This window comes from Sander lucioperca, chromosome 14, assembly GCF_008315115.2.
Source record: "Sander lucioperca isolate FBNREF2018 chromosome 14, SLUC_FBN_1.2, whole genome shotgun sequence".
NCBI lineage: Eukaryota > Metazoa > Chordata > Actinopteri > Perciformes > Percidae > Sander > Sander lucioperca.
The window spans coordinates 6595897-6614098 of record NC_050186.1 but is presented as its reverse complement, the minus strand read 5'-3'; the positions used below and the strand labels follow the sequence as shown (position 1 = coordinate 6614098).

General features: G+C 42.5%; 2 protein-coding genes across 4 annotated transcripts in view; both read left to right on the top strand.

Moving 5' to 3' along the window:
* Positions 1-1742: 1742 nt before the first annotated feature.
* On the top strand, positions 1743-15191 carry eif2s3 (eukaryotic translation initiation factor 2, subunit 3 gamma). Its single transcript, XM_031285193.2, has 12 exons — positions 1743-1901; positions 3002-3065; positions 3170-3297; positions 3690-3811; positions 4782-4876; positions 4975-5133; positions 6823-6957; positions 7179-7273; positions 7680-7824; positions 9209-9378; positions 9737-9909; positions 14733-15191. The coding sequence occupies exons 1-12, from the start codon at positions 1833-1835 to the stop codon at positions 14794-14796; spliced, it is 1419 nt and encodes a 472-aa protein (XP_031141053.1). The 5' UTR covers positions 1743-1832; the 3' UTR covers positions 14797-15191.
* The window catches only part of lrrc31 (leucine rich repeat containing 31), a 23164-nt gene continuing 14436 nt past the window's right edge, over positions 9475-18202 (top strand). The window contains exons 1-2 of one of the 3 annotated variants that reach the window (XM_035991711.1): positions 9475-9578; positions 16941-17094. In XM_035991711.1, coding sequence (XP_035847604.1) covers positions 17082-17094 — 13 coding nt within the window. In that variant the 5' untranslated portion in view covers positions 9475-9578; positions 16941-17081. Of the gene's footprint in view, positions 9579-16721; positions 17095-18202 lie in introns of those variants that run through there. The other 2 variants (XM_035991712.1, XM_031285191.2) reach the window with 2 other exon arrangements.

Below are 18202 nucleotides of genomic sequence, written 5' to 3'. Positions count from 1 at the left end.
CCTCACTATCTGCTAGCTGCCTGTCCCCTGAACACACTGTAAAAAAACGTGGTCTCTGTAGACAGCCCAGGCTCCACAAACGCCAACAACAACAAACTGCGCCAACCTGCCCCACAAACCATAACAAACAGTGTTCCAGCCAATAACCGACAAGAAGGAGCTGGTTGAGCCATTACTTCAGCAGCGTTAGCACGAAGGCTACTTCCACAATGCGTATTCATGACTGTCAATTTTTTTGATGTAAGATAGTAAGTCATTATTTTGAGAAATGTTCTCATTCTTTTGATATACTAACTCATTCGGATGAATTACATGATCTTTGTTCTTAGTGGGCACAGTCTCACAGTTCTATTAGTTTTGTTTTTTGTTTTTATTGTTGTTTTTAAGTTTTAAGTTTATTTTTCGGGCATTTCCGCCTATAATGGACAGGACAGATAGGTGAGAAAGGGGAGAGAGCGGGGGACTCGAACCCTGGACCTCGGCACAGACCTCTATGTGTGCGCCCGCTGTACCAACTGAGCCAACCCGGCCACTGAAGTTATTGTCTTAATATATAGCTCCGTTACATTTCTTTTTTGAAAACATGAAAGTGAAGTTTTACTTTAGCATATTTACATTTACAAATGCAAAACTTTACCAAAAATATAGTAGGCCTACTATAGTAAAATATACAGGATTAAGATTGATTAGAATACTGTTTTCACATATTGTGTTGAACCTTAGAAAACAAACACCTTTTTTCAGTGAAAGTTTAAAATTACAGCTATAATATTATCCATATGAGGAACTTATATTTTACTTTTTTTTTTTGCATTAAATATTTAAGTACATTTGATTTACTTACGTACATACATAAAGGATCTTAATACTTCCTCCACCACTGATCATCATTCACTTAAAACATAATAAAATCTATCTATCTATCTATCTATCTATCTATCTATCTATCTGTCTATACATCTGTCTATCTATCTATCTGTCTGTCTGTCTGTCTGTCTGTCTATCTATCTATCTATCTATCTATCTGTCTATCTATCTATCTATCTATCTATCTATCTATCTATCTATCTATCTATCTGTCTCTGTCTCTGTCTGTCTGTCTGTCTGTCTGTCTGTCTGTCTGTCTATCTATCTATCTATCTTTGGTCTTGCATTATCTGGGTGTCAATTCTTGAGGAACAAAGTATATTTGCGTACGTATCTAGTTTTAAGCCCGTTATTAGGCTGTTTCAGTTAATCTTGTGTTTAATCACATATGGACTTGCCATTAGTCACATTTCAAATTATTTTACAAAACAATAAACCTAGGGGAAGCCCAGCATTTCAGGATTTGTTACAGAACTACACACACCACAAAACAAAACTACAAAAGCTCCTTATGGCGTCACTAAACAGCGACGGACCCGACCCATGAATTAAAAACATGTGTCACAAATATATTTCTTTACTTTTAGGAGCAGGAAAACAGATCCAAACTCGTGGTCTGTTCGGTGTTAATCGGTTGTTAACGGCATATAAACTACATCAGCGTTATTACGTAAAATTGATTTTATAATTAAAAAAAAATAAATTGCATCAGACTTTGTGAAAGGACCCCGTTGCATCTACTTGGATGAGTCACGCGAGTTTCAAACCACGTCTTTGTCATTTGTCAGAGAAAATAAATATATAACAGATGTGTTGTTTTAAAATATTTGTGATTGTGTACTAACAATACAAAAAAGGAACATAATTTGATGTAATAAGTGATTGTTGGAAAAGGGAAAGAGCCGTTTTTAGCGGTTGATCAGGCATTCCGCGGAGCCTCCTTCTTCATTCCCTTTTCATTCAAGATGGCGGGTGACGAGTCTGGTACAACGCTTGGTCAGCCTCATCTGGCTAGACAAGACCTTAGTTCTCTGGTAAGTGTCAGTTTAACTGCTTTTACAGCTTTGTGTTTTAATGTTTGTGGCTGTCGGTCACGTCGTGATGCTAAAACGGTTACACAAAAGGTAGACATTGTAACCGCTAACGGTCGCCGGTGCTGCGCCGCCACCACCCGGCACATGACGGCAGGCCTAGCGGGGCGGAGAGCTAATACACACGCTTTACTTCTCCAACAAGGTTACATTCGTTTTTATCAATATGTCAAAATGAGACAAAAGTATGAATGTAAAATATGTATTTACAGCGCCGTAATAGTCGCCGTCTGTGCTATACGTCAGTAATGTCTGCTTATCCCAGCTGGAGCAAAACGTTAGCATCATATGCTAAATTGAAGTAAAATCTATTAAAATGTTAATGGAGTTCGTAACGGTGACGGAAGTAGAGACGTGGTTCAGAATTATTACACATTTTTATAGGCGTTCATCTGATTTGACCATGTGAAGAGGGGAAACATTTTAACTAATATCACCATGCAACTTCCCTTGTTGATTACTTAAATTAAGACTGTATTACTACACGTGTAGCTATTATATGTTGTCTGAAATGTTATGTTTAAATGTGCAAACTAAGCATTATCTTATCAGATTTGTGCAGACTTTTCCATAACATAAATGTGAACATTGGATAAAGCCAGGTTCAGACTTCTTGTTTTATTTTGTTGGCATATTATATTCAAAGGTTTTTCACTCCATAAATAAAAACCTCAGTGTCTTTAGGTATAAAATCAGGCTATGAATGATATATAAACAAATTCTGGCTCACAATATGAGAACATAACTTTGACAGATTGTAAAATCCATACATTTTAAAATATATTGAAAATGTGTTGTTCAATTGCAATTTGTTTTACATGAAAACGCCAAATGTCGCTGTGCTTTTCAGATTTAACTCTGAGTGTCCACTTCACATGCAGAGTCAGTGTTTGTGTGTCTGTCTCTGTGCTAGGCCCCCTTTGTTTCTATTGACCTCCAGGATTAAAGATGGAGGCAGCGCTGCTCTGCTCACCGTGAAAACATGTCAAATGTCTGTGTGTTTCAGTGTGCTATGAGTCTAATGTGAGTTGTTCTCTTGGCAGGATGTGTCTACTCTGACGCCTCTCTCTCAGGAGATCATCAGCAGACAGGCCACCATCAATATTGGTATGTGATCAGGCAAATGAGGATCAGATTTTGTGTCTTTTTAGCATGTTAGAAATGACAAATGAGGACTGCTTGTTTTGACTCCTGTCTCCCTTCTCTTCTAGGCACCATCGGTCATGTGGCCCACGGCAAGTCCACAGTAGTGAAGGCCATTTCTGGTGTTCACACTGTCAGGTTCAAGAACGAGCTGGAGAGAAACATCACCATCAAGCTAGGATATGCTAACGCTAAGGTAGGGGGCAATGGGGATTGATTTTTCTGAGGGTTATCCGGACCTTTCCTGTCTAACGAATGCCTCTTTTTTAATTTTTAAAGGAAAGGCCTGAATGATTTTGGCTTTTGCCTATTTTGACATTTCCTAAATCCTAAGTTAGAATTGGATCTTTTATTCATGCATGCACAATATTAAAGATGTGCAGTACATATTATTTCTGGTTAAACATTATAGAAAAACAAAGAAGTAAAGTTGATTAATCACTTCAGTTAAGAAGCTCTGAGTGCTAAGAGGGCATAAACATTTTAAATGGAGTACTGTTCTTCGTTTCGTATTCATGCACAAGTCTTCAGATTTCCACTTCCCTTGGAATGCGTTAAAAGTGCCTCGACGCTTACGTGTTTTTGTAGGTCTATAAGCTTGACGACCCCAGCTGTCCCAGGCCAGAGTGCTACAGGTCGTGTGGCAGCAGCACTCCTGATGAGTTTCCCACAGACATCCCCAACACCAAGGGCCACTTCAAACTGGTCAGGTAAGGCTACATCTACACTGCTACGTATTCTTTTGTAAGCGGCGCTTTGGGACAAAAAATTCTACGTCCACACAATCTCCCTCCATATTAACACGTCTGACAACACATATCACATGACCCACTCACACACACACACACTGGGCATGTGCGTGGCGGTGTAAACAGGAAGCAGATTGACTGACGTTATTCTGCGGTGAAAAATCATGGCTGTATAAGTTAAAATACTTTGGAGAAAGAACGACAACGTTGAAAAATAAGAGCAGGGATTTATAAGCTTGGATGAACTGAAACTGTTAGCGAAAGGTATGTAAACTACCTAACCGTTATGACGTCCTTTCCAAAGGTCTCCGTTTCTGGCCTTCCAGACTACAAAGCAACCCCAGAGTTTTAGGTGCTCAGAAACACCATTAGTTTTTAAACCAAAACTTAGTAGTGTAGATTTAGCCTAAGACTGAAGAGAGGGAGGAGGACTCTGTGTCCCAAAAGTCCAGATTAGGACTGTGTGCTGCTTAAACCCTTTGGGATCAGTTTGACTGTAAACTAGCCTGGATGCCAGCCGAACTTAGCCCCGCCCACAACATTTGAGATCAGGAAGTTCGGTCTGGACTTGATCCGTTGTGGAGCAACTATGCTCGAACCAGAGCTGTTCGGACCAATCAAATTGTCAGGGCAGGCTTTATACGATGATGGGCAGATGATCAACAGCAACGTAAAGCCTGCCTTTGACTTGCAGCTTCTGTGGCGTCTGTCTCCGTTGCTCTGATTGGTTGTAGGTCTATCCAGTTAGTTCAGAGGCATTTTCTTTCCTGGTTCGGTTGAAACACGCCCCATAATCACAGCCCAATGGAGCAGAATCAGACTCATATTCTGACTAGAATCTGAGTATGACCACGTCAGGCTAACTGTAAACTGGTGAAATCTGTAAAATATTTTTCCATGCATCAGCGGGACTCTCTTTTTGTTCTCCCAGACACGTGTCATTCGTCGACTGTCCTGGTCACGACATTTTGATGGCAACTATGTTGAACGGAGCCGCCGTCATGGATGCAGCCCTCCTGCTTATTGGTAAGTCTGTGGTTGCTTAACTCCCACCAGCAAGACAGACGTGTGTCGTTTACTCTTTAGAAAGTCATCTGACTATTGTTGTCGTCTCTGTCTGCCAGCGGGTAATGAGTCGTGTCCTCAGCCCCAGACGTCGGAGCATCTGGCGGCCATAGAGATCATGAAGCTGAAGCACATCCTCATCCTGCAGAACAAGATCGACCTGGTGAAGGAGAGCCAGGCCAAAGAGCAGTACGAGCAGATCCTCGCCTTCGTACAGGGTGAGTTGGCTTGAACTTGCATTCTGAAGAACTGGGTCCATCGGGCACGGTTTCCACGGGGTCTTCAGAAGTCTTACGAATTCTGATATTTCAAAATCAAAATTTAAGGCCTTTTAAAAAGTCTTAAATTCGCTCAAGTATTGTGTTCTAGGTCTTAAATCATTTTTAGGGCGTTTTCACACATACCTCATTTGGTCCGGACTTTCGGACTTTTCAGTTTGATCCGAACCAAAATTAGAGGTGTGAAACCTCCCCCCCAAATTTTGGTCCGACCAAAAGAGGTGGTCTCGGTCCGGACCAAACTGAACCATGGTCCGGTTCGTTTACAGTGTGAAAGCATTTTTTGGATGGTTCGGACTTTCGGACCAAATAGAAGAAGCTCTGGCAGGCTCTCCTTGTGTTACAAGACCGGGGAAGCTCCTTTAAGGAATAGCTCGGTGCTTAGTGTGTAGGCTACATGAGAGAGTGACGGTGAATGCGCTCAGAGCAGACAGCTGTCTGCTATCAGAGCTGAGAATACATCAGCAGTTTATTTGTTAAGTGGTAGTAAATGTACAGTGTAGGTTTCCGTTTGTCTCTGAATAAATTCTCCAGAAAGTTCCAGTGTCTCGCTTTTCAACATCACAACAAAACAAAAAGAGCCGCGGCAGTAGAGGAGAGCAGCAGTCAGCTGAAAAAACTCCAACACAGAGAGAAGATACGAGAGGACGGGGAAGCCTGTCTACAAACCAATCAATTATAAGTATCTGGAGACGCAGCTCACGTATGTGATGACGGCAGGACGTAGTTTTGTCACGTTTAGATCTTTAGTGCGCTTGCATAACTGCAGTTTGAAACCAAAACTTACCAGATCAAATGTTACAATGTACCAAAAACATGAACCTTGGTTCGGACTTTCATGTGTGAAAACGCCCTTAAACGCGTCCAGTTTTTTCTTTAGCTAGTCCAAATATATAATTTTGCTTCTTTAAGACTACAAATGAGACCAACATGCGACTTATATTGCAACCAATCAGCTTTCGTGTTATTGGCGCGAGTCTTTTTCAGATTGTACACAAAAATATTTTATTCTTCAGCTATGGGGAAGTGCGATACTTGGCTTGAAACATTTTTAATTTAGGGCTCCGTTGATTTCATGATAAAGGTCTTTAAATTTCCTTCATAATGGTCTTAAAAAAATCTTACATTTGACTTGGTGAAACCTGCAGAAACTCTGATCAGGGGACTTGTTTTTATAATCCAAAGCGACTGAGTGTTCCTAACAACAAAAACATCCCATGAAGCTACCTTCAAAGGAACAATTTATACACGTAAGAACTTTGTGTAACTCTGCACCTCTTCGTCTGAATGCAGAGTACACACAACGCTCCCACCAGACACTTATCGTTTCCCAAAAATAAATCACGCCTCAGAAAACTACAAAGGCTTTACAGCCCTCTGTCAAGCCTGCAGGGGTGAGAGATTTTGCGTGTAATTGCTGTAAGCTGATGTGTAAATGATAATGGAGATCAATCCACCCTGAACGGCATTTTAAAGGTACCTGCAAAGCCACGTAATGTTAAAATGTGATCAAAAAGGAAACCCTTTTTCCGGTATGTTGGTTAAACAAACTGGTGACTCTACAGGTCACTTCCTGTAAACTGTTGCCGTCTGTAACCTGATAGTGTGTGTGTGATGTTTCTCCTGCAGGCACGGTGGCAGAGGGCGCTCCCATCATTCCTATCTCAGCTCAGCTGAAGTACAACATTGAGGTTGTCTGTGAGTACATCGTCAAAATGATCCCAGTGCCCGTCAGAGACTTCACCTCCGAGCCCAGACTCATCGGTAAGACAAATCACACAGGTCTTTCTTCTGATTAACTTGTGTGTTATCTGCTTTCTGTTCCCCCCACCCCACCCCCCCACCCCCTTCATGGTTTTAGACTTTTAGCCCCATCACACTTACATTGTTGTTCTGCTGATGCTATGAAGCATTCCACAACTTTGTTTAATGAAATGCTCTGTCTGAATGTGTGCGGTAATAAATCCAACCCTTGGGTGTTCCAGTCATCAGATCTTTCGACGTGAACAAACCCGGCTGTGAAGTGGATGACTTGAAAGGAGGCGTGGCCGGAGGAAGTATCCTGAAAGGCGTGCTCAAGGTCAGATTTGTTCTTGATAACTTCATCAGAAGAAAACTGTGATTCACAGTTCACACGTGCACATTTCAGACTGCAGCATCGGAGCACAAAAACCCTCGCCCGTTTCTCCGTTTTTAGAAAATGCACTTGGCTTCCGTACCAAAATAAGTGTTTATTTTACGAAATAAACAATGTCCTACACAGGTTTAGTGTAGAAGTAATAGTGGAGAAACATGGATGTGTAGCTTCTTCACCGTTGGCTCTCCACTTGTAATTGGTCTTGGGTGGGTGGATTACCTCCTGAAACAAGCATTGACAATAAAAGAGGTGCTTTAGTTTGGCTAATTAAACTAATAAACAGTTCTCTACTCCTGGAGTTGGGTGTCCCTCTAACCCGTCCTCCTCCTCCGCTCTGTGTGACCTCCAGGTGGGTCAGGAGATCGAGGTGCGGCCGGGTATCGTGTCCAAAGACCACGAAGGAAAGCTGATGTGCAAACCCATCTTCTCCAAGATCGTCTCTTTGTTTGCCGAGCACAACGACCTGCAGTACGCTGCACCCGGAGGCCTCATCGGTACGTCCACACATTTCAACCTAGATTTATCCGTTTTTTTTTTTTTTTCTTCATGATTTAACCTGCAGGAGCTGCAGATCTGATGCTGATGTTTTCTGTGTTTTTGATTGTTTTGTTGTCCTAAATTAGTTGTTTTTTTTTGCCTCCTCTGCTGTGTTGCTGTAAGCGCTGTGACTTGTCAACTTGAAAGCCAAGACCGGCTTGTTTCTGGCCAAAAAACATATTGGGGCAGCATGGCGGCCCAGTGGTTAGCACTGTGACCTCGCAGCAAGAAGGTTCTAGGTTCGAATTTAGGTCGTTCCGGGCCTTTCTGTGTTGAGTTTGTATGTTCTCTGTGGGTTTCCTCCAGGTGCTCTGGTTTCCCCCACCATCAAAAACATGTACTAGGTTCTCCAGTCAGTGCCCTTGAGCAAGGCACTGGCTCAGATCTGGAGTTGGTCCCCGGGCGCTGTAAATGTCTGCCCACTGCTCCATTGAGGGATGGGTTAAATGCAGAGAATGAATGAATGAATTTCGCTACATGTATGTGACAATAAAGTACCCTTACCGTAATATTAAACATATTTAAACAAAACAACCTGTGACAAAAAAAAAACGATTTGGATAGGGCTGCAACTAAAGATTATTTTCATTATTGATTATTTTTTGGATTAAAGTTGCCGTAGGTAGGATTGTGAAGATCAAGGACTTAGCCAAAAAATTTGGACATCAACAACTTCTCAGTCCCTCCCCCCTTTCTGCTAAAGCCCAAAACGGTCTCCTAAGCCCCTCCCCCCACAAGGGAGAATGAGTGTGTGTGCATGAGCAGTGATTGACACACAGTTAGACACCCCCCCCTTGGCCCTGATTGGTTCATCTGAACAGGGAGCGGGGGATTTTTGCAAATCCCACTACAGGCTGTAGGTGGTACCAGAGGAGCCGGATATTTCTTTTCTTTTTTTTTTTTTTTTTTAAATGACCTGCTTCATGTAGTTCTACTGGAACATAGGGTCAGTTTCAGCAAATATGACAAAGTTAGTTTTAAGTCTTACCTACTGCACCTTTAATTGTTTGGGCTATAAAAATCAGAAAATTGCAAAAAAAAGTCCAAGATGACGTCCTTAAATGTCTTGTTTTGTCCACAACTTAAAGATATTCAGTTTACTGTCACAGAGGAGAGAAGAAACTAGAACAATATTCACATTTAACAAGCTGGAATCAGATTTTAGATTTCTTTGATTATCAAAATAGTTGGCAATTGATTCAATAGTTGACCAATTCAATTCATCTTTAGATTCAGACATCAAACACCAGCTCACAGAGAGTTATGAACTGAGCATATTATAAAACTAAGCGTGGCACAGACAAACCTAGTTTGAGGAAAGTAAGCTGTGTCTGTGTGCAGGTGTGGGCACTAAGATCGACCCGACACTGTGCCGAGCGGATCGTATGGTCGGTCAGGTGCTGGGCGCCGTCGGAGCGCTGCCAGAGATCTTCACCGAGCTGGAGATCTCCTACTTCCTGCTCAGGAGGCTGCTGGGAGTCCGCACAGAGGGAGACAAGAAGGCTGCTAAGGTGAGGCATATGTAGTAGTAGTCAAAAAAGTGAGGAATGATGTAACTGGGCTGTAAGGGCTGTATGATGCAGAAGACCTTGAAACACAACATTCTTAATTCTTAAAAGAGAGGAGCTGATCAAAGTAGGGATTCTTAAAGTTTAGCTGCAGGTGTGATTTAGTTAAATGTGACTTTACTGAGAGTTGGCGCCGGTTTGTGTTTTATTTCTTAGCTCTTCATGTTCGGACTTCTCTCGTGAGCGCATCACGGCAGATAAACACAAGTTTTTACTCATGAATTCTTTCTGTTCTGGTCGAGAGTTTAGTGTGCTGTTAGAAAACCCCTCCGTCATCTTTCGTCTTCTCGTGTCTGTGCAGGTCCAGAAGCTGTCTAAGAACGAGGTTCTGATGGTGAACATCGGCTCTCTGTCGACAGGCGGCCGCGTCAGCGCCGTGAAGGCTGATCTGGCCAAGATCGTCCTCACCAACCCCGTCTGCACCGAGGTCGGAGAGAAGATCGCTCTGAGTCGACGTGTGGAGAAACATTGGCGGTAAGTAGGGGTGCACGATATGTCGACTCAATATCGTTATCGCGATATCACGTAGCGCAATATTATATCGAAAGTGCTGCGATAAGTATGCGATATTTAGTTTATTTTGTGGAGCGCTGCGTCCCGTCCGTTGGCTGTGTGGCTTAGTTGTGTTTGATTTACAGCTTGGAAACGCTGTAATGATCATGTTTCATTGGCCAGTTACCGTGGTTACCGTGCCACTTGCACATGTTAGTGCACGTCAGCACTACGTGACACTACGTGACAAACCCTATGGAGCGTACCACGTGTGTGCATATTTGTACATCTAAGTGAAGAAATGGACACAACAAAATGGAACGAATCAGAGGAGAAAGAAAAGTTGTGTCCTGTTCTCTTTATTTATTTTATACGGTTTGTTATACAGTTATGACGAAGCATAGCAATAATATAAACCGTTTTTTTTTTAAATTTTTGCATTTTTATGGGGAAATGTCAGGGAAATAATTTTGACAGATTGCTACTGATGTTTTTGTGTTTTATGTATTCAGATCCTCTTTAGGGGGTCTTCCTGGGGGGTCTAGGTATTATGTTGCCTAACAAGGGACAAAGGTCCTCTTTGTACAAGTATCAACATGTTAGTTAGACAGTCTCTGCAGCAACAGAACCAGTTTAAAGGTAGTTTGATATGAAAACACATGCGTGGGGATGACTCATAGCCAACGAGCACAGAAAGATAAAGTTCCTCTGTAGAGGAAATTTGTCTTTGGAATCCAAAACTAGTCCGTATGCTTCTGTAATTTTTTTCATTCATTTTCGGATGTATAAAAGACACCTGCTTGCTAAGTGAAAGGCTTGCTCGTGGTGTTGGAGCAGAGAATCTGGACACTAAAAATGTGCAGTATTACCTTTTTTGAGAAAAGCTTTTGGTTCAGGAAGCTTCATCATGACCTGACGGGCCAGATGGTTTGGTAACACAGAACCGTCTGAGAAGCCGTCATTGGAATCTGTTTGGGAAAGGGCGGGCACTTTCAGAAAAATCTCTGGCAGGTGATTGGAAGAACCATTTGTCTATCACGTCCGCCATTGTTGTTTTGAACAAACAGTCACGGCCATCACACACACCTAAACCAGAGGCCTGTACTACGAATCAAGATCAACATGTCCTGGATTTCTTTCAGTTATCCGGCTTCACCTAACCTAACAACCGTGGTCCCGCATAACCTGTATCACGACGCTGGTTATCAACTAGTTCAGTCAACCCAGGTTTTTCCAATCTAGAGACGTGCGCGTTCACATAAAAGAGGCGGTGTTTGCACACCACGACCAATCGCAAACATCTACCAGAGCTGCATCTTTTAAACAAGAAGAACAAACTATAATTCTACATAAATATGAAGAACACAGACACGGTTTAACAGGCAAAACGCAGGAAGGAAAGCTGGCAAAAAAGCCGACGCTGTTATGCGTAAATCACAACGTTTAGCTTATCAATATCCAGTGGTGTAGTCTACGTGATAGTAAGCTCCAGGATTTCCATATACTCACTTAAAAATGCCCAATGACACGTAACAACATACTTTCCATTATATGTTTGATATATTTTGAATTGTCATCTGTGCTTTTTTCTTCACATAGGCTCAATGGAGGTATTTCACCATAAATTGGTGCATAAAAGTGTATCGGAATACAGGAAATGAAGTCGTTGATGCTTAAAACTTCCCTGGGGGAGGACACCCAGACCCCCCACTATGATATGCCCCCCTCCTCCCCCAAAGGCAGATTCTGGCCAATATACAGTACAGTACACCCACTACAATACATCAGACTAAACCGGTCACTTCCCCATCAGTCAGGCACTAGATCTGACCATATATAATTACACTTTTGCTTTCCATAAACTGTCTTTGCTTTAGGCTTTTATTTCAGTTGCAACCCCAGCAGTGGTGCGCGATCGTGAGAGAAAATAAAAAAAAACATAAAAACATAATTTAAACCGATGTGCGCATTGGCAACACACGGCTAAAGAAGCCGACAAATAGCCTATAAGTAATTCCCTCCGCTGAAAATCTATATCTTTCATAAAAATACCCATCAGGGAATGTTAACGGGGTTGTCGGTCTCTAAATGTTTTAACTTTTATGAGCGCACCTCTCTCTCTCTCTCTCTCTCTCTCTCTCTCTCTCTCTCTCTCTCTCTCTCTCTCTCTCTCTCTCTCTCTCTCTCTCTCTCTCTCTCTCTCTCTCTCTCTCTCTCTCTCTCTCTCTCTCTCTCTCTCTCTCTCTCTCTCTCTCTCTCTCTCTCTCTCTCTCTGCGAACCGAGCTCCAGCTGATCTTCTAAGAACGGTGACGCCGTTATCAGTCGAGTATTGATTGGTCAGTGGGCGGTGCTTTTACACCGGTTGATCTCTGATCTCCAACATAACCTGCTCCCGACCAGGTTAGGCGTTCAGCATAAGTTACCACGGCGATTGAACCCGATCACAAGTGATCCACCTTCGTAGTACAGAAAATCCTGGGTTGAGCCTGAAGTTAGCTCGTTAACGCCAAATCTCGCTTCGTAGTACAGGCCTCAGGCGTTATTATGGATCCCACGCAACTTCTAGGCAAGACCCGCCCTACGAAGCAGCCCGATTGGTTGAGGTTAGGATAGCCGACTGGTCAACAAATCGGGCTCCGTTACCTTGCATATGCATGGACGCCTGGCCAATAATTCAATTCAATTTTATTTATAGTATCAAATCATAACAAGAGTTATCTCGAGACACTTTACAGATAGAGTAGGTCTAGACCAAACTCTGTAGTTTACAAAGCCCCAACTATTACAGTGGTTGCCTCAAGAGCAAGCATTAGCAGTAGCTATTGCGACAGTGGCAAGGAAAAACTCCCTTTTTTGTTAGGAAGAAACCTCGGACAGACCCAGACTCTTGGTAGGCGGTGTCTGACGGCACCAGTTGGGGGAGTGGTGAATGGTGGCAATAATAGTCATAATAAAGATAGTGGAACAGTGACCACAATGGTAGTCGTGGTAGTTCATGTCATAGTAGGGTATAGCAGGGTGTTACGGGGTGTAGTGTGGCACAGCAGCCTGGGTGGACGCGGCAGGACGCAGTCGGACACTGCGGGGAATCGCAGAGCGTAGCAGGGTGTAGTAAGTCCATAGCGTCAGCTGCACCCAGGACCCCGGTGTAGGTGCCACCCAATTCCAAGGCGATGTTCTGGGTGAAGAAGAAGCAAAGGGACTCCGGGGAGAAAACTCCCCAGAGATAGGTTAGTAACAGGCATTTCTGGGACTAAGATGCACACAAAAGGAGACAAGTGAAAAGAGAGAAGAGGGAGCGGCTCATTGTGTCCTTGGAAGGAGCTTCCCACAGCAGTCTAGAGTTATAATAGCATAACTAAGAGAGGCAGGCTAAATAGCCAATAGTAGCGTGTTAATGCTATTGAAGGGCGGGTCTTGCCTAATAATAATTACTTATACTTTATTAATCCTGCAAGGGAAATTACAATATTTTCACTCTGTTGTTGTTATACACATTACACACACATGCTCAGTACCTCTACATGCACTGATGGAGAGATGTCAGAGTGAGGGGGCTGCTCATGGAAAGGCGCCCCGAGCAGTTGGGGGTTTGGTGCCTTGCTAAAGAGCACCATGGCAGTGCCCAGGAGGTGAACTGGGACCTCTCCAGCTACCAGTCCACCACCATACTTTGGTCCGTATGGGGACTTGAACCCAACCCCCTACTGACTGAACTACTGCCACCCCCCAAGTACTGCCTAGGAGTTGCGTGGCTTCCATAATAACGCCTAGACCACGCTTGTAGCATCCTCACCGGATGCTGATTGGTTCGCTCCACTGGTAGTTCAGACGCATTACTTGAAGCATGACGAGATGGATTTTCGTGTGACATGTGATGCTGCGATTCTCACGAGAGAATCCAGCTGCCGTGCACGGTCACACTTCATCAAGCACCTGCCGAAAAATAAGTTTGAATGTGTTTTTTTTTAAAAAGCACTTTTTGCGAAGTTATTAAGCTTCTCATTAGGGATCAAGAGCGAAGGAGTTTTAGTAATCAGAAAGCAAACGGAGCATTTATGGATGATTCTCTTTCCATAATCCTAGTGGGTTGTTTTACATTGAGTTACAATCCAGGAAAATCATAATTTTTCATTTTTGAGTTTTTCTGCTGCCGTAGCATGTCTTCTTTCAGACTATTGGGAGGAAAAAAACATCCAAAATACACATTTAGATGTTTATTTTACCCCACTTTGTCTATTTGTGCCTGTAAATTTCTTCTAAATTCACCAATGGTTAGCATTAGATAATGCCTTGTATGCATCTTTAAACATAACAATTTGAGAAAACTGTTAATGTCAGTAATCAGTTGTCAAACTCAAGGCCCGTGGGCCAAATCCGGCCCCTTGCTAATTTTGATCCGGCCCCTATATACATTTAGGTTCACAATACATTTTGGCCCACCTACTATTTGTCACTTTTCACGTTTTTTTTTCCGACATTTTTGATGCTTTTTCCAAAGGTTTTTGGCATTTTCGACATTTATTCGACCCTTGATGTGATTCCATTTTCTAGTGTGGCCCTCTGTGAAATAGGGCTGAACGATTTTTGAAAATAATCTAATTGCGATTTTTTTTAATTTTTTTTCCCCCCAAATATTGCGATTCGATTATTTTTTTTAAGCTCTTTTGCCTTCTGTATTATTCAACAAAGACAAACAATAAATAATTTTATAGTAAGAACAACACACAATTACACACTAGACAGTTAAATAACGGTCTTCACATTGTCGTCTGATTGGCTCCTCTCCTTTTTATTTCCTCAGTCTGATTGGATGGGGACAGATCAGGAGGGGCGTGACCATCACACCCACCGTAGACGACGACTGAGGAGAGAGAGAAGACGCTGCCGTCACCTGGACACCACAACCATCACACTCTTCTTCTTGGCCTTTTGTTGTTTTTGTTTTTTTTTGTTTTTAATTTTTTTTTTTTTTTTTTCACAAGGAGTTAAGGAAGGGAACACAACAGGACACGTCAGTGTTTTAAAGATGCCTCCTCCCTCTGCTCGTCTTCCTCAGCAGCGACATGAGGAGGTCAGATTAGGTCCAGTTCAGCCTTTTCACCTGTTTTTATTTACTGCAGAAGGAGAGCAGAGGAGGGGGGAGGCCCTTTAGACTATCATAACATCCCTGCAGCGAGACCTGGACCTTCATTCAGTACAGAAATGATCCTGTACTGTCCGCAGATTTGAGTCAGATCTAATAAAATACATTTGGAAGAAATGTGCTCGTCTGTGTGTCGGCTTTCGTTGTGCTGCAGCTGAAAATGCAAGTTGACTGCAGATAAGTATTAGCCTGGTTGACACCAGACCCTTCTCAGTTGTAACTGATGCTACGTTTACACGTGGCCGGCTATTTTCATAAACGGACATTTCAACCTCTCCGTTTTCAAAAATAACATTGTGCACAGCTGTCAGTTTTCAGGTGTGTGTGTGTGTGTGTGTGTGTGTGTGTGTGTGTGTGTGTGTGTGTGTGTGTGTGTGTGTGTGTGTGTGTGTGTGTGTGTGTGTGTGTGTGTGTGTGTGTGTGTGTGTGTGTGTCGTCAGGAGCATGCCAAACCTGTAGGTGGCAGTGTAACGAGAACCTCAAGCCCACGTTAGCCAATCAGAATCCTGAAAATAGCAACAACAAATCACTTCCTCTCCTCTTCTTCACTTCCTCGGCTGCCTAAACCTCCGTTTGTCTCAGTTTACGTGCAAACAAAGTTTTCCAAAATCTCCAGTCTGATCGTTTTCAGAGACAAATTCTCTGTTTGCGTGTGAACGAAGGGCACAAACGAAGGGAAATTGTCTCCGTTTTTCAAAATAACCATGTACATGTAAACGGAGTTGGTGTACAGCCCGCCTCAACGGTTGTGATTGGTGTAAAGCCCTCCTCAACGGTTGTGATTGGTGTACAGCCCGCCTCAACGGTTGTGATTGGTGTAAAGCCCTCCTCAACGGTTGTGATTGGTGTACAGCCCGCCTCAACAGTTGTGATTGGTGTAAAGCCTGCCTCAACGGTTGTGATTGGTGTACAGCCCGCCTCAACGGTTGTGATTGGTGTAAAGCCCTCCTCAACGGTTGTGATTGGTGTACAGCCCGCCTCAACAGTTGTGATTGGTGTAAAGCCTGCCTCAACGGTTGTGATTGGTGTAAAGCCCGCCTCAACGGTTGTGATTGGTGCCTTGATTTGGAAATGGTCTTGAATGGGCTCTTGGCCAGACTGATTGCAGAGCAAATCTCAAATTTGCCGGAATTTCGTCAGGGTTTTCCCAGGCTAGGTAAGTATTCAACTTTCAAAGGTCAAAAGGATTTAATACTCCATAACTTCATGTGTTGATCTGCAGTGTATATAAAGTAAAAAAAAAAAAAAAATATATATATATATATATATATATAATATAACATGTATATCCATTAAAATTAGCTCCACAAAACCACAGCAGCAACGTTAAAGTGATAACTTTACTAACGGTGCTTCGCATGGCAACATTGAAACAATACAAACATAAAATAAATTTCCTCTTACATATACACAGAGCACTTTTTTTATTTTAATAAATACATTCATCCATAAATATAATCCAATGACACGAAATGCTTCCATCTGGAATGGGCCAAGTTCTTTTACTTTGAGTATATTTGTTGCTAATACTTATATACTTGTATTTGTGTGACTTTTACTGGAGTACTTCCATCTGTGGTTGTCTCAGTTCACTGAAGAGTAAGTGGATCCTCGTGCACAGTGATGATGATGATGCCAACATTTAGCATTTACTGAAGGTGTTGTCGCACTTCCGGGATGATCCACCTGACGAGCACGGGACGTGACGTCATCCAGGTTTTAACCTCCGGGCAGAGAGAGAGAGAGAGGGGAGCTGATCAGTCATCAAAGTAGTGATTCTCAAAGTTTAGCTGCAGATGGGATTTAGTTAAATGTGACTTTACTGAGAGTCGGTGCCGGTTTTGTGTTGTATTTATTTATTTTTATTTTTTATCTATTATCTCTTCATGTTCGGACTTGAACGCATCACCGTGACGAGTAACAGCAGATAAACACACTCGAGTTTGTATTTATTTATTTTCTATCCTTTGCTTTTTGTTTTCGGAGCTGAGCCCTTCAAACCCGCTCATGGAGTCTGCAGGTAAGACGAGTTAACTGTTAGTAGAGGAACAGTAGAAGTTTAGAATCGTGCAGCAGAGATTTGACAGTGAGCCTACAGGACTGAACCCACACCGGTAGTGATTTCTGTCTTGGGGGGGGTTTCCAGGCGTCTTCCTCTGTAGAAACAACCTTCACTTTACATCCATAATGTGTCAGATTTCCCACCGTAGACCTACTGTCTGTAGACTAGGGTGTATTAAAGGTTTCATCCCTAGTTTAAACGTTTAAAATGGGATTTAAGGATTTGTATCATGGGTTGATTGGTGGAAGGGGAGCGTGCCTATGTTCCCACAGCCCTGTGTTCCCACAGTTTCCACATTTCTAAGATTTTTTTCCAAAATTAGGCCCCTATGTTCCCACATTTCCTTAATTAATAAATTTGTATCAGATTTTATCCCCCTAACCCAGGGGTGTCAAACTCAACTTCCCAGAGGGCCACACTAGAAAATGAGAATCACGTCAAGGGCCAGACGTATTTTATTCCTTTTTATGTCAAATATCTTTGACTGTAGTCTCATATAGGCTTCTCACTTACAGTTTGGTCGACAAAAATGTCAAAGAAAATGCCAAAAACGTTTGGAAAAAGCATCGAAAATGTAGATTAAAAAATGTTGTGAAAAGTGACAAAAAGTAGGTGGGCAAGCAAGGGGCCGGATCAAAATTAGCAAGGGGCCGGATTTGGCCACGGGCCTTGAGTTTGACACGTGTGCCCTAACCCTTGATCCCCCTAACCCCTAACCCTAAAAAATGTTGTGGGAGGATAGGGCTTAAATTGAAGGGAAATGTAGGAACACAAGACCTAATTTTGAAAATGTCCTAGAAATGTGGGAACATAGGGCCTGATTTTAAGAAAAATCTTAGAAATGTGGGAACATAGGGCCTAATTTTAAGAAAAATCTTAGAAATGTGGGAACATAGGGCCTAATTTTAAGAAAAATCTTAGAAATGTGGGAACATAGGGCCTAATTTTAAGAAAAATCTTAGAAATGTGGGAACATAGGGCCTAATTTTAAGAAAAATCTTAGAAATGTGGGAACATAGGGCCTAATTTTAAGAAAAATCTTAGAAATGTGGGAACATAGGGCCTA

Coding starts and splice junctions, on each gene's coding strand:
- eif2s3 (XM_031285193.2), top strand. CDS start 1,833: ATGGCGGGTGACGAGTCTGGTACAACGCTTGGTCAGCCTCATCTGGCT. Junction 7,825..9,208: donor TGCACCCGGAGGCCTCATCG/GTACGTCCACAC, acceptor GTCTGTGTGCAG/GTGTGGGCACTAAGATCGAC. Junction 9,379..9,736: donor GAGACAAGAAGGCTGCTAAG/GTGAGGCATATG, acceptor GTGTCTGTGCAG/GTCCAGAAGCTGTCTAAGAA.